Raw genomic sequence first — 19,015 nt, 5'->3', positions numbered from 1 at the left:
CAGATGCACTAAAAATGGTGAACCAGAACCAAGTCTATCTATTAGTCCTCCTTGATCTATCATCGGCATTCGATATGGTGAAACACACAATTCTCCTAGACCTTTTGGAACACTGTATGGTCATTTCAGGTCCTTAAGTGGTTCTCCTTCAACTTCCTAAACAGATCTCAAAGAGTCAAGCATAATCTCTTTCCATCTCAGTCTACGCCGATCACACTGGGGGTTCCACAGCGATAATCTCTATCGCCCACACCCTCTTCAATCTTTTAATGGAGCCTCTAACAGAAATTCTGAGCTCATCCAACATCCACTACCACATGTACGCGGACAATACCCAGCTATACCTCAAAGTCTCTTCCCCAGAAGACATCATTTTGTTAAACAGAACACTAATTGAAACTCAAAATTGGCTAGCAACTAATTACCTCAAACTAAATACTCAAAAAACTGAGCTTCTGGTTAGCGGCCCACCCAACCAGGCACTGGTAATTGAAGAATGGTTGAAACAACTTACAGCCATCAACTGCACTCCACAAATCGTTGACTTTGCAAAATCACTGGGCGTTACTCTTATCATGCATCTCAACATGCAGAAACACATCAGTGCCTCCACCAAAGCAGCAAATCATCAAATGAGTATTTTAAGAAAATTAAAACCTTTCCTCCCCCTGTGATTTCAAACATGCTGTACAAGCCTTAGTCATTCCCAAGTTTAATTATGGTAATACAACCCTTTCTGGACTAACCAAATCCAAACTTGCTCTTCCAAGGGCCTCGCTCACCTCTGCTGCTAGACTCATCACTGGCTCAAAAAGATACAACCACATCACCCCAGATCTCAGATCTCTCAACTGGCTCCCATACAAAGCCAGAATCCAGCTAAAAATTGCCTGCATGATGCATAAAGCCTTCCTACCTTAAATCAGGCTCTCACCAGACTTAATTTGCAGGAGTGAAATAAGTACATCGAAAAATTTCCAACTTCCCTATGGATCAAGCAGATTCCATATAAGGACCCTACCTGACCCAAGTGGACGAAGGGACACAAACTAGTAGACGTCAGGATATTGCTTTAAAGAGTCTCGACTTCTCTTCTCTAGAAAATAAACTACAATATTTAGTATGTAGTGATTACAAATAGAAGTTTGACTTTAAACTAATAAAACTGTTTTAAATGTACCTAATATTTCTTTCTCCTTTGCCAGGTATACTGATGTTCCCAGACATGCACTCACTGCGTATACAATAAAAGGAACTACTATGCAAGTCCTGATTATGTAATAATCACTCTAATCTATGTGATGAATGTATTTGTTTAATCTCTCTAACTCATACCTATATGTATATTCTCTAATGGTTTCTTGCTTAACTTCATGCTAAATAAGATTGTCAATTTTTCCTCATAACATAATTCTTCCTCTTGAAAAACAGAAGGTAATCTGAACAAATGAACTTTGAACATAACAGAATCCAATCAAATAATCTTAGTGAAATATCAAATGGAATGTTCAAACCGAGCTTTTTTGAGAACTTTCAAATGTGCAGTTCATTACATTTAGATTCTTAGCATATTCATGGCAATAATATTTATACAACATTGTTCATATGTCTCTTCTTATAATGTATACATATGTGTGTATTTCAGATCGTTGCACTGTGAGGAAACCTCAAGTATAGTTCATTTAGCAAGTCCATCAAAAAATATCAGATAAGTTCCTCAATTAAATAATACTGGTGCAGAAGCTAGTTATCCAATTGGAGAGTTATTGGCTTGTAATGGCTTTCCTTTTCCTTGCAGGTACAGCAGCCGACTTCTGGAAAAATACAGGGAAAATCCGAAGAACGGCGGTCCCAACGAACTGTGACAAACCCGGCACTCTACTTGAGAAAGAGGAATGCCGTGAATCTGGTAACAGACAGAGAAGCTTGAATGACGTGACGAGGGAGCGAAGGAACAGGACACCAAAAATAGGTCAGATGCACTGATTTCTGGAACAAAAAACAGTCATTTCGTGGTGTAGTGCACAGTCTTGAAGGCTGCATGCTTTACCCATTCAAGAAACCACTGCATCGGGACGCCGTAACTGAGACCCACCCGGCAGTAAAACCTCCTCTATGGTCCTTCCAACTGGCATGGGTTTATCAGGTTAACAGCTATGAAACAGACGCAGTAGACGAGGAGCCTGTACATGATGTGCAGGTGCCCGGGTACGATTCTCAGGACCATATCCTTTCCAATGAATCAGATAATATAATCTATGACAAATTAATTTAGAGTCCAGTATTGCTTCTATTTCAATTAAATTCAGGCACGTCAGCTACAACTACAGCTGGAGGTTAAGGGGGAAGTGCAGCCCCCGGAGAAGCAGATTTAAGCTATGATATATGAAATACTGGATGTACTAGAATTTGTGGAGGTGAGTCTAGGTTCATGGCAACATCATTGAGCTTCTTAACAATTGAATAAGGGCTTATAGACCGTGGTTGAAACATCTGAGGCCCTTTCAAATTATTATGCCTTATAAATAGCCATACTTGATCACCAGATTGATATTCGGGACCTGGTCTGAGATGTTTGTCGGCGTATCGCTTGTATATAAAATAAGCTTGCTCCAGATTGCTTTGTGCCTTTAGTTGGTAGTTCTTGATACGGTTGAGGTCATTTTGGATTGCTGTATTCTCTGTATCAGATATTGGTCACAATAACAAAAAACGAGGGTTAAACCATAATTACATTGAAAGGGAGTAATTTTGATTGAACTATGTTGCATATTCTTAATAAGCAAAATCTGCTACCCATAAAAACCAATCCCAATCTTTTTTTTTATTTTGTTTATTGCCATTTCTTATAAGGTTACAAACAACAACGTAACAACAGCAGTACAATGCTTGTGGACCACACTGTCAGTTAATCAGTGTTATCAGCATAGAACATATCCCAATCTTTAACAGTATGTAAGAGTTGACACCTTATATAGTGTTCTATACATTCTCACTCTCTGTCTGGCCATCTGTCTGAGGATGATAACCTGTAGATAAATACATTTATATTTGACCTTCCATAACTTTGAGACAAATTGAGGTCCTCTATCAGATGCAATTAGGGATGGCAAACCATATAAGCATACAATGGATTGAAAAAAAATTCTGCAAGTTCCCTAGAATTAGGCAAACCTGATAATGGAGTAAAAGGAGCCATCTTGGAAAACGTATCTTTTGTGACCATAATTGCTGTGTGACAGATTAAATATCAGTTAGGAAGTCCATAGAAATTGTATGCCATGGACACGGGGGAGTAGTTAATGGATGTAATAACTCTGCGGGTACTTGATGCATGTCTTTACTTTGTTCGCGCAAAGTAAACCTTTGTACAAACTGTTTTGTTGCAGATACAAATGTAGTCCACCAAAATATCACTTAATTAGCTCTATAGTTTTCTTTTCACAAGGACGACCAGCTAACATTTGTGTATGACACCACTGCAGAGCTTGTAGCTGTAGAGCAAAGGTTGGTACAAAGATTCCTTCTTGAATCTAATATACATTGCTTATTACTTTACTATCATGACTCTGTATAACTTCTTCTGCTTCTTTGGTTCTCTGTGCAGCAGCAACCTCAGTTAAAAAGGCTTTTCCAGAAATTACTGCTCCTACCAAACATTATAGGGGTATTATAGAAAAGCATTCCGTCTCACATTCTTTAACCTCAATTCCTAGGTGAGATAATACATCAGCTTTTCCATACTGTCTGCCTGCTTGAATTTGGATTACATAATCATAATCATGAAAGCATTGAGTCCAACTTATTTGTGGAATAAATCTTTTGCAGATTATAGGAATTTTGTAGTTTTTATTGTCTGTAATCACTGTAACTGCAAGTAATGCACCCATCAATTAATATTGAAATTCCTCAAATGCCTTCTTCATGGTGAACAAATCCTTATCACCTATGGAGTAGTTTTCTTTGGCTGGGGTGAATCTGTGCGAAAAATAAGTTACAGGGTGAAGCTGACTTGTTTCCTTATTTCTTTGTGAAAGAACCCCACCAACCCCTACCTGAGATGCATCTGCCTCCACTATAAATGGTTGCGATGTGTCTGGATGTTGCAAAATTGGTGCACTAACAACAGGCTTTTTTAAATTGCTGAAAAGACAGTTAGCTTCTCTATGGGGTTTGTAGTTTGTAAACTCGTTTGGCATCCTAACCTTTTACTAATTAATCGTGGTGCACTTACGATATCTATGACTATTTCTCTTGCTTTGTTCCACTTTTTATTAATCTCAAACTTCATCTTCAGTTAATTCATCAACGTGTGTTTCTGCACTTTTTTGTGATGATCACTTACCTACAAGACCTCCAAAATCATAGACATATCTGTTAATTTCTCTTTTATGACTATGTCTAGTTTTCTGGCAACAAACTTTTCACTGCTTGGGATTGGAGCACCCCATGTGCTTCTAAGTTGTTTCTTTAAATATTGGTATCTCAGTTTTATAGTTCTTACATAACTTCTAATGAATCAGACTAGCTACTTTGTTGTGTCTGCTTGTATAGTAGTCTTCTTTCATAAGCAGTTGACGTACATAAGCAATGTTTAAGACAGGCTCCTGTTCTGTATCACTAAACCAAACATTTTCTAATTTACTTTTTATCTATACATGTAGTCAAACATTTTGAGCACAATTCAATATCCTAATCAACTGTTACTCTAAATAGCCATTATTAGTCCGTTGTCTGTATATTGTGAGTCTCATAGGAGTGGCCACTCGTGGTCAACATGAGATAGTTCTACAAGTTACTATATTTTCCTTTTTTTTCCCCCAAATTTTTTTATTTTGGCAAGCATGTCATACCAAGAAAAACAACATTATATCAAAACAAATTTTTGAGTGATTTCAGGGAGAAATCCAGTATACAAAGTCTGCAAAATAAAACATTGTATTCTTACACATGATAGCGCATCAGCCTGACAAAAGTACTAAAATATAGAAAAATATATAAGAAATCAATAGTAAACAAAGCATTCACTGTTCGAAGTACAAAGACCCTAACCATTCATCTTATTTCCTATAAAAGTTATACCAAATTAGTCCATATCCTTTCCATTCTTTCTGCTGCCTTTTGGCTACTATACTTAGCAAGAGCCTTTTCCATAAAGTATATTTCATGGATTAAGGTTAACCATTCTGTCCTACCTGGTGGGTTCGGTGAGATCTATGCTCTAGCAACCACCAATCTAGCACAAGATAGTGCTATGTTTATCCAGCCTGTATAGTTGTTACTTCTCGTATTTAAAGCAAGTAAGACCATAGGTGCAGTAAGTGGGAAGTAAATTAGTTGTTTTTGAATTAGAACATTTTCTACTTCTTGCCAGAATGAAGCCAACATAGGGCACGAATAGATCATATGAATGCGATCTGCTGCCACCAGATCGCATTTAGGGCATTTAATACGATCACTATTTTGTGACCATTTGGAAATTTTCTGCGGGGTATAATAAAGTTGGCTGACCGTCCTATATAATTGAAGCTTTAAGCTCGAAGAGTGGACTATTTTATTGATATTAACCAAAGCGCTAGATATGTTCTGTGGTGTCACATTTGTTCCCAATTCTGTAGTCCATTTTTGTGCCAATCTCGGACAATCATCCCCACTATGTTGGCTTAGGAGTTTGTATCCAGAGCTAATTAAAGATTTCTTTTTTGTACTATACAAGAAGTCCCACAAATCCGAGCTAGTAATTTTATTTAGCTTCATTTTTCGTATTAAGTAGTCCCTGACTTGTATATATTTGTATAGCATTTCCCCTGGCAACTTATAAAGCAGTTGTAAGGTTGAAAACTGCAGAAAACCATCAGAGCCATAAAGGTCTCCCAGTATCTTGATCCCATAAATGGCCCAATCTCTACCAACTGTATCATTAAAAATGCCTGGTAATCCTGGGTTGTCCCATAGTGGTAAATCTGTATGAAAAAAAGAAGTATCACAAAGTTTCATGATCTGATCATAGATCACTACCGAGTCTCTTGCTATCTTAAATTTAACCCTTTTAAAAAAATTAGGATCTTGTACTCTTGCTAGAAATTGAGATGAATTAGTGCCTAACATGAATTGATAAAAAAAGAAATGGGTTTCATTTTTATTTAGTAAACTCCTAAGCCGTCCTAAAAAGGATGCATAAAAGTAAGACTTAAAGTCCGGCAATTCCAATCCGCCTTTTTCTAGAGGTAATTTAAGTATCATCATTGATCTCCTAGGGGTTTTGTAGCTCCAAACAAAGCTGCTGCAGATGCTCTCCAGTTTCTTAAAGAATATATTGTTAACTCGAAGTGGAATAGAACGAAAGAGATATAAAAATTTTGGTAAAATATTCATTTTAATCAAATTAATTCGGCCTAAGATATTAAGTGGAATTTTGTGCCATTTTTTAAGAACCGTTGAAGTGTGTTTAAGTAAAGGGTCATAGTTTAATTTATTTATTTCACTAGTTTTAGGAGAGATTTTCACCCCTAAGTATACAGCTGAATAACATAAGCCAATGACTGGTTGATTAATTTGATAATTCATTAAGGTTTGAGTTTTGTTGAAATTTAGTTTGTATCCTGAGATAACCCCAAATTTTTTCGCTTCGTCTGCAATTTCAATTAGTGCTTCTATTACATTTGTAGTATATATGGCTAAATCATCTGCATATGCAGTAATTTTTAGTATTTTATGTTCATGATCTAATGGTTTTATCTTATCCTGATTCTGCAGGGCATTAATAAAAGGTTCCATTGAGAGAGCAAACAGCAGGGGTGAAAGAGGACACCCCTGCCTAGTCCCCCTTAAAATTTCAAATGTTGGTGATAGTAGCCCTTCATAGCTTATTTTAGCATTGGGCGCCCTATAAATAGCCTGTATGCCTCTAAGAAAATGATCTTTAAACCCAAACTGAGTTAACACCTCCCATAAATAATCCCACCCCACCCGGTCGAACGCTTTTTCTGCGTCCAGAAGTATCATGCCGAGTGGGGTGCGATTAGTAGCAGCTATGTCAAATGCCGTAATTGCCATATTGACATGCGCTGTGGTATCCCTGCCAGCTACAAAGCCATGTTGTTGTGCATTTACTAAGTGAGGCATAAGGAGTGCCAGTCGTAATGAAATCAGTTTAGAGTAAGCCTTAGCATCAGTATTTATTAAGGAAATGGGCCTATATGACCCACATTGTGTCGGAGGTTTCTTTTTTTTTTTTTTAAAACATAATTTTCGCCGTTCTCCAGGAATCCCGAGCCTTACCCGTTGTAGCTATTGAGTTCACGACTGAGCACAAAAGGGGAAGTAATTCTTCAGCACATATTTTTTACAGTTCAATAGGAAGCGTATCCTCCCCTGCCGCTTTGTTAGATGGGAGAGAGAATACTGCTAGACGTAGTTCTTCAATTGTATATTCTTCTTCTAAATTATCTAGGGTGACCTGTTCTACATATTGTTTTACGGGGAGATTATCATTTAAGTATAACTGGATCTGTGTTAAGCTAGTCTTGGTCTCTGGAGTATATAGTTCCTCATAATAAGAGACAAATTGCTCCATAATATGTGCAGGTTTTGTATGCAGAATATCATTGGGGCCTTTTATAGACTTGATCAGTGTTGATGCCCGGTCTTCGGCCACCTTATAGGCCAGAAGTTTTCCTACACGATCCCCGCATTCATATTGCGAGATTTTATATTTGAGTATCTTGCAGCTATGTTTTTCCTTAAGAGAGTTTTTAATATCTGAACGCATAATCAATAGTTTATTTTCCAAAGATAATATATCGGGTCGATTCCTGGCCCCATCTCTTAGGTAGTCAGCTAGTTGTTCCTCTATATTTAAGATATTACTTGTCATTAGTTTTGCTTCTTTTTTCTTTATTGCATTTTTTTTAAAGATATATTGTTGTGCTATTCCTCTAATAAAAGCCTTACAGGCATCCCAGACTGTGAGAATGCTGGCCGTATCCAGATTGTGTACAATAAACTCCTTTATATGTTTTTTAAGGGAAGTCACAAAGACCTCATCCGTTAATAAGTATCTTGGAAAAGTAAAAGGGCGCCCTTCTTTTGCTCTTATAGTTAGACCAAATGTAAACATTATGGGATTATGGTCAGAGGAAATTTTTGGCATAACCTGCATAGATTCCTGACTCATTAAGTCGTCTGAGGCCCAAGCCAAATCTATCCTAGAGCAGAGTTTATGTGGGGATGAGTAATAAGTATAGCCCGGTATGCCTGGGTAGAGACTACGCCATATGTCTTTAATATTGTGTATTTTTGCAAGCTCCAGTATTGCAGCTCTAGTTTTACGCATACGTATCCCTGTCCCTTTCTTTGTTGCATCCTGTGAATAGTTTAATACACAATTAAAGTCCCCCATTAATATGAGCTCTCCTTCCCAAGATTATAATTCGATATTCAAGTTACTATATTTTCCATCCCATTTGTGATTTCTTGGTTTGACATGTCATTTCTGTTGGGTCAGTTCTTTTAATAGTTGCTTTTCTGTTTTGCTCCTGCTTTGCCCTTGTTATTCCTTGGACAGCTAGCCAAGACAGGGTTTGGCCTCTATTTCTTATATTGTAATGCCTTCTACACATGTGGATTATTCCTATAAAGAGCCATAATGTCAAGGGTGCCTGCAATACATCAACTATGACACAGAGACATGTATCAGCTCTGACATATGAAAAGTACTTTGAAAATCCACCTTTACGCACACTCTCACCCGAGTGCACTGAAAAAAACTCTAAAAGTAGGAAACCAAAGTTCAAGGAGGGAAGAAAGATCACCAAACAAGCTGGGATTTCAACACTCTCCTCTTTAACCTACAGAGCTTCCCTGGAGATAGGCAGGGTATTCCACACCACGAAAAGTGCCCACTCTCCAGAGCCAGAGGGGATCCAATGGGGATAGATAAGAGCAACAAAGATCCTGAGCGGACCGAGAAACTTGAGGAATGCTTACTCAGTCCAAATTGGAACAAGCCTGTTCAGGTTCATAAAAGGTATTGCAGGATGTACAATTCAGGCAGCTGAAGAAAGATACAGCGGCATTCAGAGACATGAAAATGTTGGTGCAGCTTGATGACAAGCTTGTACTGACTTAGTTGCAATCTTGTTATTAAGCAGGTACATACTCCAAATAGGTATGCTCAGATAACAGGAGCTGGCATAATCCACATTTTTTTCTTTTGCATTTACAGATTACAACAGGAATGTATTATACACTACACCAAGTTTTCACAGAGGATTTAACTTCATCTCTCTCCCCCCCCCCTGCAAATGTAATCTTTGCATCTATGATAACTGTTGTTTGGGTTCTCACTCTGGTGTAGTCAGTAAGGTACAATGTATAGATGTGTGGGGTGATGTAATGTCTAGTTGAGTGTCTTCTTAAAAAAAAAATCTTTATTGATTTTCAGCAGGTTATACAATTAAACTTTATCCAACATAATATTCTTGGTTTTACAGCACCGGTTACAGGAGCAGCTGCAGTGGAGTGCCGCACAGTAACTTAAAACTGTATTCTTAAACCAGTATTGAAAATTTATACCACAAGCACTAGGCTTTCTATGCACATCAATTAAACTGCTGTCTGTTCAGGGTTTTCTGATCTCGTCTGCCTTATATTTGGGATTAAGGTCTAATTACATGTAATCGGGTGTAAGCGACCAGGTGCAGTTTTAGGGAGGCGCCAGGAGGGGGAGCACCATGATCCATGCCTTTGTGTAAACATCACCACCCAACCATTTCTAGATGTGAGTATGTAGTCAATAAGGATTTAAGTTAAACATCTCCTTAATATATGCAGTCCACCTAATGGAAGAGAGCTGCAGGATGTCTGCAATTTCAGGTAATGAAATATAGTAATTATAAACATGAACTGTAAACTATGCAGTATAGTGCATTATTCAAGCTTTTCCACCAGGGGTGGAGGATAAGGCGTGGGATCCCGGCCCTAAATATGGCCAATGCAGAGGGGGTGGGGAGTGTAGAGCACAGAGGTGGTAGTGTCCAAGCCCTGGGAGGCTCCGCCATCTCGATGCCAAGGTTAGCACTTTCTGATCCTGAGCCTCTTACAGTTTCGACAGTCTGGGTTTGGTGTCTTTCAGGATGCTCCCAAGTTTCCAGTACCTCTTTCCAGAGGTCCGCCAGGGGGTGTCTACGAACACCCCATGTGTCCTATCTGGCCATGCCCTACCTTCCGCTCCCGCCCAGTGTGTCATGTCGTGTTTCCAGTCTTGTACTGTGGGGCCCCTTGCCAGTTTACAGGCTAATGCTATTCTTCTCTTGGCCAGGATTAATGCCAGATCAACAAATGGTGCCCACTTTCCGTTTGAGCGGCCTCGGGAAGAGGCCCAGAATACAGACCTTTAGGGTGTGATCTAGAGTACATCCAACTGCTGCCTTTGTTGACACCAAATGTACTCCCAAAATGTGTTTACTACCGTACATTTCCATGTCATGTGAATGAAATCTGCATCCACTTGGCTGAATCTCTGGCAGCACAGTGCGTCGCCCCTGTATACTACCAGTAGTCTGTGGGGTGTCATATGTTAAATGTGTGTAGTTGAATTGTATGTATTTCATCCTGGTATTGTGGGAAACTTTTATAGTCAATGCCAGGATTTTGTTCCATTCTGCGTCTGAGAACTCCCTGCTTAGTATGGTGTCCCATTTGCTATGCAAATTTCGAAAGAGGGTTCGGAACATCTCTGATATTGAGATGTAGAGCTATTTTATCTGGTGTTGTGCCCTACATAGTGTAAGTAAGGATTGTAGCATCTCGCGCTTCTTGGGTTCTTCATGCCCTCTGCCCCAAAGTCTCTTGAATGTTCATACTAGGGCTTCATACTGCAGGAATTGCCCTGTTTGCAGTCCTGAACATCTACCAGTTCTTTAAGGGGTATCAGTGGGGACTGTTGGTAGCAGTCACCTACTGTTTCTAAGCCTACTGATGTCCAGTGGGACAATTGATCGGTGGTGAATGTTTTTTTAGGGTTGCCATATGGCAATCCGATTAAAGGTGCCCCGGTCGTTTCATAGCACGATGCCTCCAGCATCGTAGGGTGGTGGTCTGTAACAGGGATTGGTGCGGAATCACTACTGGAGGTCGAGCATTTTAGCCAACAACAAGGGGGTGCGGCTCCCGAATAAGTATGGTTTGTTCCTGCCATAGATATGCCTTCCAACCCCTGCGCAAGCCATTGTAGCTGGGAGGCCAGAAAGTATTATTCAAAATTCGGTACTCCCAGACCCCCCTCCGCATTGGGTGCTGTATTGTGTTTAGGGACACCCTTCGCCGCCCTTTTTCCCATATCAGGTCTCGGAGCAAAATGTCAAGTTGTTGGAACCAACCTGCAAGTATTACGGTTGGGAGGTTGACAGAGAAGTATAGTAGGTGCAGTAACATGACCATCTTTGACAATGAGATGCGGGCTATGATTGGAAGGGGTAGTGAGCACCAGAACGGGACACAAGTCTTAAGAGACCTAAATGACCGTCCGAGGTTCCCGTCTCGCAGGTCTTCTAAAGAGTGAAAGATATGGATCCCTAGGTACTTAAAGGTGGAGGCGGCCCAATTGAGATCCAGTGGTAGTTTCTCAGGGTGGGGGCAGTTGGTGACACCGGGAATATGTATATCTTTTGTCTAGTAACTTAGAAGCCAGACACGCATTCAAACTGTGTTAAGAGGTCCAATGCTGTTGCAGTGCCTATCACTGTATCATTTAGAATTTATTTAAATTAGGAGGTCGTCTGCATACAGCAAGATGATATGGTCTCGACCTCCGACTGACATACCCGATTCCCGCGCCACTGTGGTGGAACAGCACCGCCAAAGGCTCTATCACCAACGCAAATATAAGAGGGGGACAGAGGACACCCCTGTCGTGTGCCAAGGGATATTTGATATTGTGTTGAGAGAGACCACCTTGCCCTTCTTGACCCTGGCCGTAGGGCGGTCATAGAGCATTCTTGCCCATTTTACCCAGTCGTCATCCAGACCCACATGCGTCATTGTCTTGAATAATAAGTCCCACCTGACAGTATCAAAGGCCTTCTCCAGGTCTATTGATAGAAGGGCAGCCCCAGTTAGAAGCCTCACATCAGGGTGATAGATTTCTGAGTACAATCTGCACAAATTGCACCCGCAATGATTCTGCATACATGGACTCCAACAGGGGAGCCACGTGCTGCGTAAAACTCTGCTGGCAGGCTGTCCGGGCCGGGGGGTTTCCCGGTGGCTATACTTTTGATTGTAATCTGAATTTCCTGGCCTAAAATGGGGGGCCCAATGTCTTGCCCTGTCCTGCGGGTCTAGCACGACCAGGGGCAGCCGTGTCAGGAAAGCTCTCTGTTCTACTGGCGGGACAAGCGGGGGTGCCTCATATAGGGTCTAGTAATATTCGCAGAAGAGGTTGTTAGTGCTCTCAGGGTCATGGTCGATTGTTTCGCATTAGTACGCAAGTAAGTGATTGGGGAACTCAGTGTCTGGTTTAATTACCCAAGCCAATAGGAGTCCAGGTCTCCCTTCTTCTACATGCGTTCTAGTTAAGCATCCCTTATACTCATAACACCGCAATCGTTCAAGAGCCTGATTATAGTGCCTGGGTTTCCGTCAATTGTGTTTGCTGTTCTGGACCCTGACTCTGTGCATTATCTGACTCATGCAGTTTGTCCTCTAGTGTCTTTATTTCCTGTCCTGGTGAAGTTCCCTTTGGGCCGCAATAGAATGTCCCAAGCGGAAACCTCTTGTCACCACTTTAAATGCGTCCCATTCCATCAGCACTGTCGAAGCTGTGCGTGCATTTGTAGTGAAGTATGTGTCTATGGCAGAGCATAGTGAACCCTTAAGCAGGTGTTGTCCAGCATCTGCACCTTAAGGCGCCTTAATGGAACCAACGGGCATCTTCCCACAATTTGGAAGGTCAGTATCAGGGAGCTGTGATCCGAAAACATGCGACATAGATATTCAGTACATGTGATGGATTGCCCTAGATTCGGGTAGCACAGAAATGTATCTATCCGTGGGTGTAGTTGGTGTCACGAGGAGTAGAATAACTAATCTCTGTCTTGTGGATGCTGTGTCCTCCAGATGTCTAACAACCCCCAGTGAGTCGTCCATTCCCTAAAACCTGTCGCTGTGCGGTGGCCTGGGCTCTCCTCAGTGGTGGGTGCGATCTATCCAGTGGAACGTCTGCTACACAGTTAAAATCTCCCCCCAGGATTACCGCAGACCCCACCCCATCAGCTGTGTGTGCTGAAAGACCTTGTAGGAAGGGAATCGGCTCCTGATTGGGTGCATATATACATCCCAGAGTAATCTCCTATCCACACAGCCTCCCTGACAAGATTATATATTTACAACAATTGAGTCCAGGGTTTTTCTAAAGGAGGGAAGTGCCAGGCGCACAGTTCACGTTAGTAATAAATACAGGAAAATATGAAATAAGGGTGCAAGCAGGTAAGGGGAAAAAAGACCCTAAACCCCTCAAATAGTGTGTGTAAAACACACACCAACCAATAACAGCAAAACCTGTTGCACACCAATGAAAACAGTACAAACAGATGTCTCAATGGACATATAAAAGTTCAGTAATCTTTTGCTGTAGAAGAAAGAAGACGAAGGATAGTATGACTCCTCTTTTATTGTTGTGGAAGGCCAGCCGACACGTGTTTCGTAGTAAAGTGGTACAATACTTTAACGACTCCTCAGGGCTGTAGTTGACAGATACAATGCCACAGGTCGCTTAGCTGGTGATAGTTCCAACCCGGCCCCGGTCGAAAACAGGTGACGTGATTTTCAATCGTAATGTTGATCAGTTCAATCACAGTCTTATTATTATCAGGATAGCTGATCAGAAGAATGTGAGTTATCTTAGTAGGTTTCTTTAATGACGTAAAATAAGTAGAAAGGACAGTAAATCACGTAGCTGAAGAGTGAGTTTCAAAATGACAGCGGGTGTCCCGAGTCACGGGAGAAATGCCGGCAGGACGGGTGCTCCTGCACTGTAGTTCCGGGTGCCATCTTTGTATACCACAGTGCGTGTGGGCTCGAAGGCCATCCCCAGCTCGGACCCAAATCAACACTCCTCTGGCATATGAGGAGTATGATGTTGGAAGGCTTGCCCTATCCATCGCCAACGCAACTTTTTGGTTTCGCTATGTAGTAGTGCGATCTGTACACCCCTCCTCTGTAAGAACCTACCTGTGTATATTGTGGTGTTTTACAGGGGTCCCCATGCCCCTAATATTCCGTGTGTCTTCTATAGGCATTGGTCAAGTAAAAAAGAAACCCATCCTCTGTCTCCCATCTTCCCCCGAGCACTGTATAGCACCATACCTGCAACTGAAGAAAAACGAAGCTGAACTGTAAGCCAGCGAACAGAATAAGTCCCAACTCCCCTTCCCCTGAGCAGTCTGGCAACGGCCAGTCGCCCAAACTGCAAATAGTACATTTAACTTAACAAAGGCCTCAACCTCTTCTAGTTGTGGACTTCTGAATGGAGTTAGGCTATTAAGTATAGGCTGTGAGGGTTCCACCGGCATGCACCAGCCCGAACACCAATAGCTCTAGCCAGCCGGAAATACAGCAACTATAAAGCGGGACAGTCTGCACTAACACTATCTTACACTTAGCGAAGGTGACTGTTCAGAGATCAGTGGTCCTGGGGGTAACTTGTGGCAACAAGACGCTGTCTGGCTTGGATGTGTCGGATTCAGATTTCCCAGACCGCTTTCCCATGAGTGAGCCAACCTACGATGCCATCCCTTAGAGCCCATGATCTGGGCCACTGCCAGGAAGGCTGCAGCTCTTTCTTCCTCTGTCTGGGAGAGGCTTGGTTTCTTAAATGGTCTGTTCCTGCGTATCCACCAGGTCCGCTTCTCAGCTGGAACGTCACAGCCGTCCGCAGTAGAGCCTGCCTTTGAGGACACGCCCCAAGGTCTATAGGTTTCAAGCAACTCCCATGCCGCACCGGGCTCTTCACAAAAGTGAGTTTTTCGTGCCAGTGTAATGCGCAGTTTAACCGGGAATATTAGGGAATACTGTATCCCCTCGTCCCTTAACGCCCTCTACACCTCAGTAAATGAGGCTCTTCGTCGCTATACTTCAGGCGTGTAATCCGGAAATATAGATATCTTGCTGTTGTTGAGCACAAAGGGGCCCACAGTCCTTGCCTTATGCAGAAGAGTGTCTCCATCCTTGAAATCCAGAAGCTTTTCCACCACTAGGTGTGGTGGCGTTCCTGGTGCATGTGGGCGAGCAGAGACCCTGTGGGCTCTCTCGAGGGTGTAAAAAGCGGAGAGGTCCCCGGGGCCACCAGGGTGCGGAGCCAGTTCTCTAGCAAGGTCAGCATATCATCTCCTTCTGCTCCCTTCGCTAGACCAACCACTCAATTATTTCTTCTATTACGGCCTTAGGTATCTTCTACCCGTCTCTCCAGGGTGATTACTCGGTCTGCGAGGTCCTTGACTATGTGGGCTAGCGTTTGTTGTGAGGGCTAGAGCTCCGCCACCACAGTTCCAACTCTCTCCATCAGCTTGCGATGTTATGCATAGAGCAACCTCAGGCCCACTGAAACTGTACGAATCCCCAAGTAGAGGGTGGACTTGGTATCTGCTATGGCCCCCAGGATCTTAGACAGTTGCTGTTGTACCGGTTCAGTCTCACCGGAAGCTTCCGTGTGGCGGTCTGGGTCTTCCTCCCCCCACTCCATCACTGCACCAGTCCCTCTTCCCCTTGGCTTCCCCATCATCAACTTATTTCACTGAGGTGTAATATGAGGTGCCTCTTCAACAGCGAGGTAGTGAGGGTAAGCAGCTCGCTTTACACCGCCGCTCGGCGTCCAGCAATGCAGCAAGTAGTGCTTCAATCACAATGTGTCTGCAGTATCCCTGTATCACCTCTCCTTTTTGGGCACAGGGTGTGGTCTCAGCACCCAGTGTTTAGACCAGTCACTCCACTGTTCCGGTTCTGGTGAATATACAGGCCATGTGCAGGAGAGGGGGGGGACATACCAGCCTGGCCGACAGGCGGCGCCACGACGCTCCGATTAGAGTTCCCCTTTGCTGTGTTTAAACAGGTCCTCGCAGACCTCAATCTGGCCACTGCTCAATGACCCCACCGGTCGGGGCTCTTGCCGACAAGGTAAGCAATGGATAGTATCCCTGTCCACGGTATAGTGCAAGTCCCAAATTCGACATCTAACAGGCTCAGGAAACAGGAGGGTCAGATTGTCCCGGGGGGGGGCCTTCTCAACTGTGAAAGCTCTCCAGGACATGCCTACCTCACCGGAAAGTGCATATGAGCCATTTTACCACCAGCTAACTGTGGGGTCCATCAGGGGGGCCACTGTAAAGTCCAGGCTCTCAGTAGATAGCAGGTGGGGGAACCACCCCGGTCGCAGGCACTATGTACCTGTTGCCTTGGGTTGCAGGAAAGGTCACTTTCTGACCTAGGCAAGCGAGTGCACCAAATCCGCCCAGCCTGTCCACGCATTCGGGCCTCACTACAGTTGATTGCCATTGAGGCCTATCTTGGTAATAGCCCACTGCAGAGTCCAGACACCAGTTGGGCGGGAGGGGGGCCTTTACCAATGCCATGCGGATCCTTCCCAGGGACCTTTCCTGTTTCCTTGTAACTTCCGTTCCATTTTCTAGAGGACACATGAATAGTCACTGCACCCAATGTGATTCTCATTAAACCTGTTAAGTCTGGGCGGTGCTTGCTGCTCTGTGTTTACACTGTCCTATTGCCTCTTAGTGCTGTAATACTGCAACAATGGTGACATGGAGAATACACTGTGAAGCTACCAGTTTCTTATGTAGTACCCTGTTTTGATTTGTAAAAAACTTCAATTAAATGATTTTCAGAAAAAAGCTAAATTATATAAATAAACCTGGGCAAATTAGGTTTGCGGGAATGTGGCAGGGGATGGATCCCCTTTCAGCTCTTTAGTGTCGGTGGCCTATTCCTTTACATCCCTCTTCACTGGGGCAAAGTCTAGCACCCTATCAATTTTTACAGTATATTTTTGCTGATCACCTACGGAGAAACCCAATGGGCCGAGTGGCATTGATTTGCTGTCTCCACAAGATTATGCATGTGCAGCATCATCCTCTCCCTAGCTACATTTCTTTATGGGATTTTAACCTGTTTTTGCCTCTCTTATTATGATGGTCTTCTAACAAGGATTTTGAACTGAAGAGGATCTATCCTACATTGACTCCTCATCTTTGCCATAATGCCTGGTACCAAATGCCTCCACCCTGGTAGTTACAGCCAGAGCCTTTGCCCTAGACGTTAGGTGTTTTAATTTTTATAAGGGAAAGTAAGACTGTGTCCTACATCATTTATTGGCCCTTTCCGATAAGCTCCCCCTTGTGTTGTTTGGTGCCTCTTGGCTTATAAACAGAAGACTTTCAGTTCTTACCCAGAGCTTTTGATCTCTTGCTGACCTCCTTTTCAGATGGTTTCAGGATCCGCTTTGGTCAGCTGAATGCCTCCTTTAGCTAGAAGGGGTGGATATAAGTATGTCACATACATTCTTTGTCCTTTAAGACCTTCATTTTAGGCAGTAGCCTGCAAATACACATAAGGCATCAGACGCCACGTTTACACCTTCAAGGCTTTTTGTTTCAGCCCTATTATTAATGCTGTGAATGTAACGCTTTAAACTTGCTTAAGGTTAGCCTCAAAGGATTCAAGTAAAATGTAGATTTCCTTCATTTGGGTTGGAATTCATAACTTTCTGTATCTTTTCTTCTCATTCGATGCAGATTCCACCCAGTGTGTCCAATACAATCATTCTCTTGCTTAGTTTCCTGCCTCAACGTGGCAATTTGTTGTGGCCTCTACCTGTCACGGGGCTGTACTTGGCTTTTCACTTCGCACCAAGAAGGAAGGGGGCCCTTACTGGAGTGGCCTTCGTAAGTGTATGTTCAGCATTGGATGTTATGTTTTTGCTTACCATATTTTTGTCAATTATAATTACATACTCAATGGTTCCAGATAGAAAAGCACAGACATTTTATACTGCGTTTTATTTTTAAAATGTAAGTTAAAGAAATATTCATCTCACTCGCTAAGATTTTTGTCTTGATTGCAGGTAGACTTTTTCATCTCCTGATGAAAAATTGTTCATTGCTCCAATCTTTGCTTTTCTCCCCATAACCGTACCCTCTAAAACTTAATGTTACAGAGGAATTTAGCTCGAACAGTGAAAAGATCCACCACAACAGTATGGATGGAAATTGTATTGTCTTATTAGTGAAACTTAATAGAAAATGCAACATTTGCGCTGGTGGTGTTCGAAAAAGAACAAACACACCTTTCCTTACCTCCTCTGATGAGATAAACATGAACAGCTTTTGGTTTTTAATCTGACAGGATGAAACATTATTTGTAAGGAAAATCATTTTTAAAACGCTTAAATTAGGACTGAAGTGTAACATGAGCAATGAAAGATTTGAAAATTACATTCCTAATTATGGATGTAACATACCTGGGTCATAAATGACTTTCCATATTTATAAGAGTAGAATCCATCACATTTAAGGCTTACCATGTAAGGGTCCACAGAGAGGTAGAGGGTGCGCGCTCTCACTTGCCCTGTAACGAGCTCATCTGCAATATTGATAGCCTTTAAAAGGAAGTTCTCTGCAACCGGTTCAGCATCTGCACCTAAAATTAATTTAAAATTGTATGTTCACACTCTTTTTTAATTATTATTTAATTTAGTTATAAATTGATACCTGGAATCATGCATTATGTTTAGTCTTTGAGTTTAAATGCATGAGCATCGGGAGAGTTTAAAAGCCTCTACCCTCCCCACCTTCCCCAATGGTGGGGGTTGTTTAATAATCCCTGTCCTTGTATTGCTAGTATATGGCTGCAAAAATATATATATACACACACATTGTATATATATATGTATATATATATATATATATATATATATATATATATAAGTCGTTTCCATAAAACAGCT

At 42.1% G+C, this 19,015-nt stretch overlaps 1 protein-coding gene across 5 annotated transcripts in view; it reads right to left on the bottom strand.

The window, feature by feature from the left end:
* PTGR2 (prostaglandin reductase 2) overlaps positions 1-19,015 on the bottom strand; it is a 471,690-nt gene that overhangs the window by 255,007 nt on the left and 197,668 nt on the right. For 3 of the 5 annotated variants that reach the window (XM_078659674.1, XM_078659673.1, XM_078659675.1), the window contains exon 3: positions 18,590-18,708. In XM_078659674.1, the coding sequence (XP_078515800.1) occupies positions 18,590-18,708 (119 nt within the window). Of the gene's footprint in view, positions 1-18,589; positions 18,712-19,015 lie in introns of all 5 variants that reach the window. The other 2 variants (XM_078659672.1, XM_078659671.1) reach the window with 1 other exon arrangement.

Source organism: Lissotriton helveticus, chromosome 9 (genome assembly GCF_964261635.1).
Source record: "Lissotriton helveticus chromosome 9, aLisHel1.1, whole genome shotgun sequence".
NCBI classification, from domain to species: Eukaryota; Metazoa; Chordata; class Amphibia; order Caudata; family Salamandridae; genus Lissotriton; species Lissotriton helveticus.
This window is presented reverse-complemented; position numbering and strand designations above follow the sequence as displayed.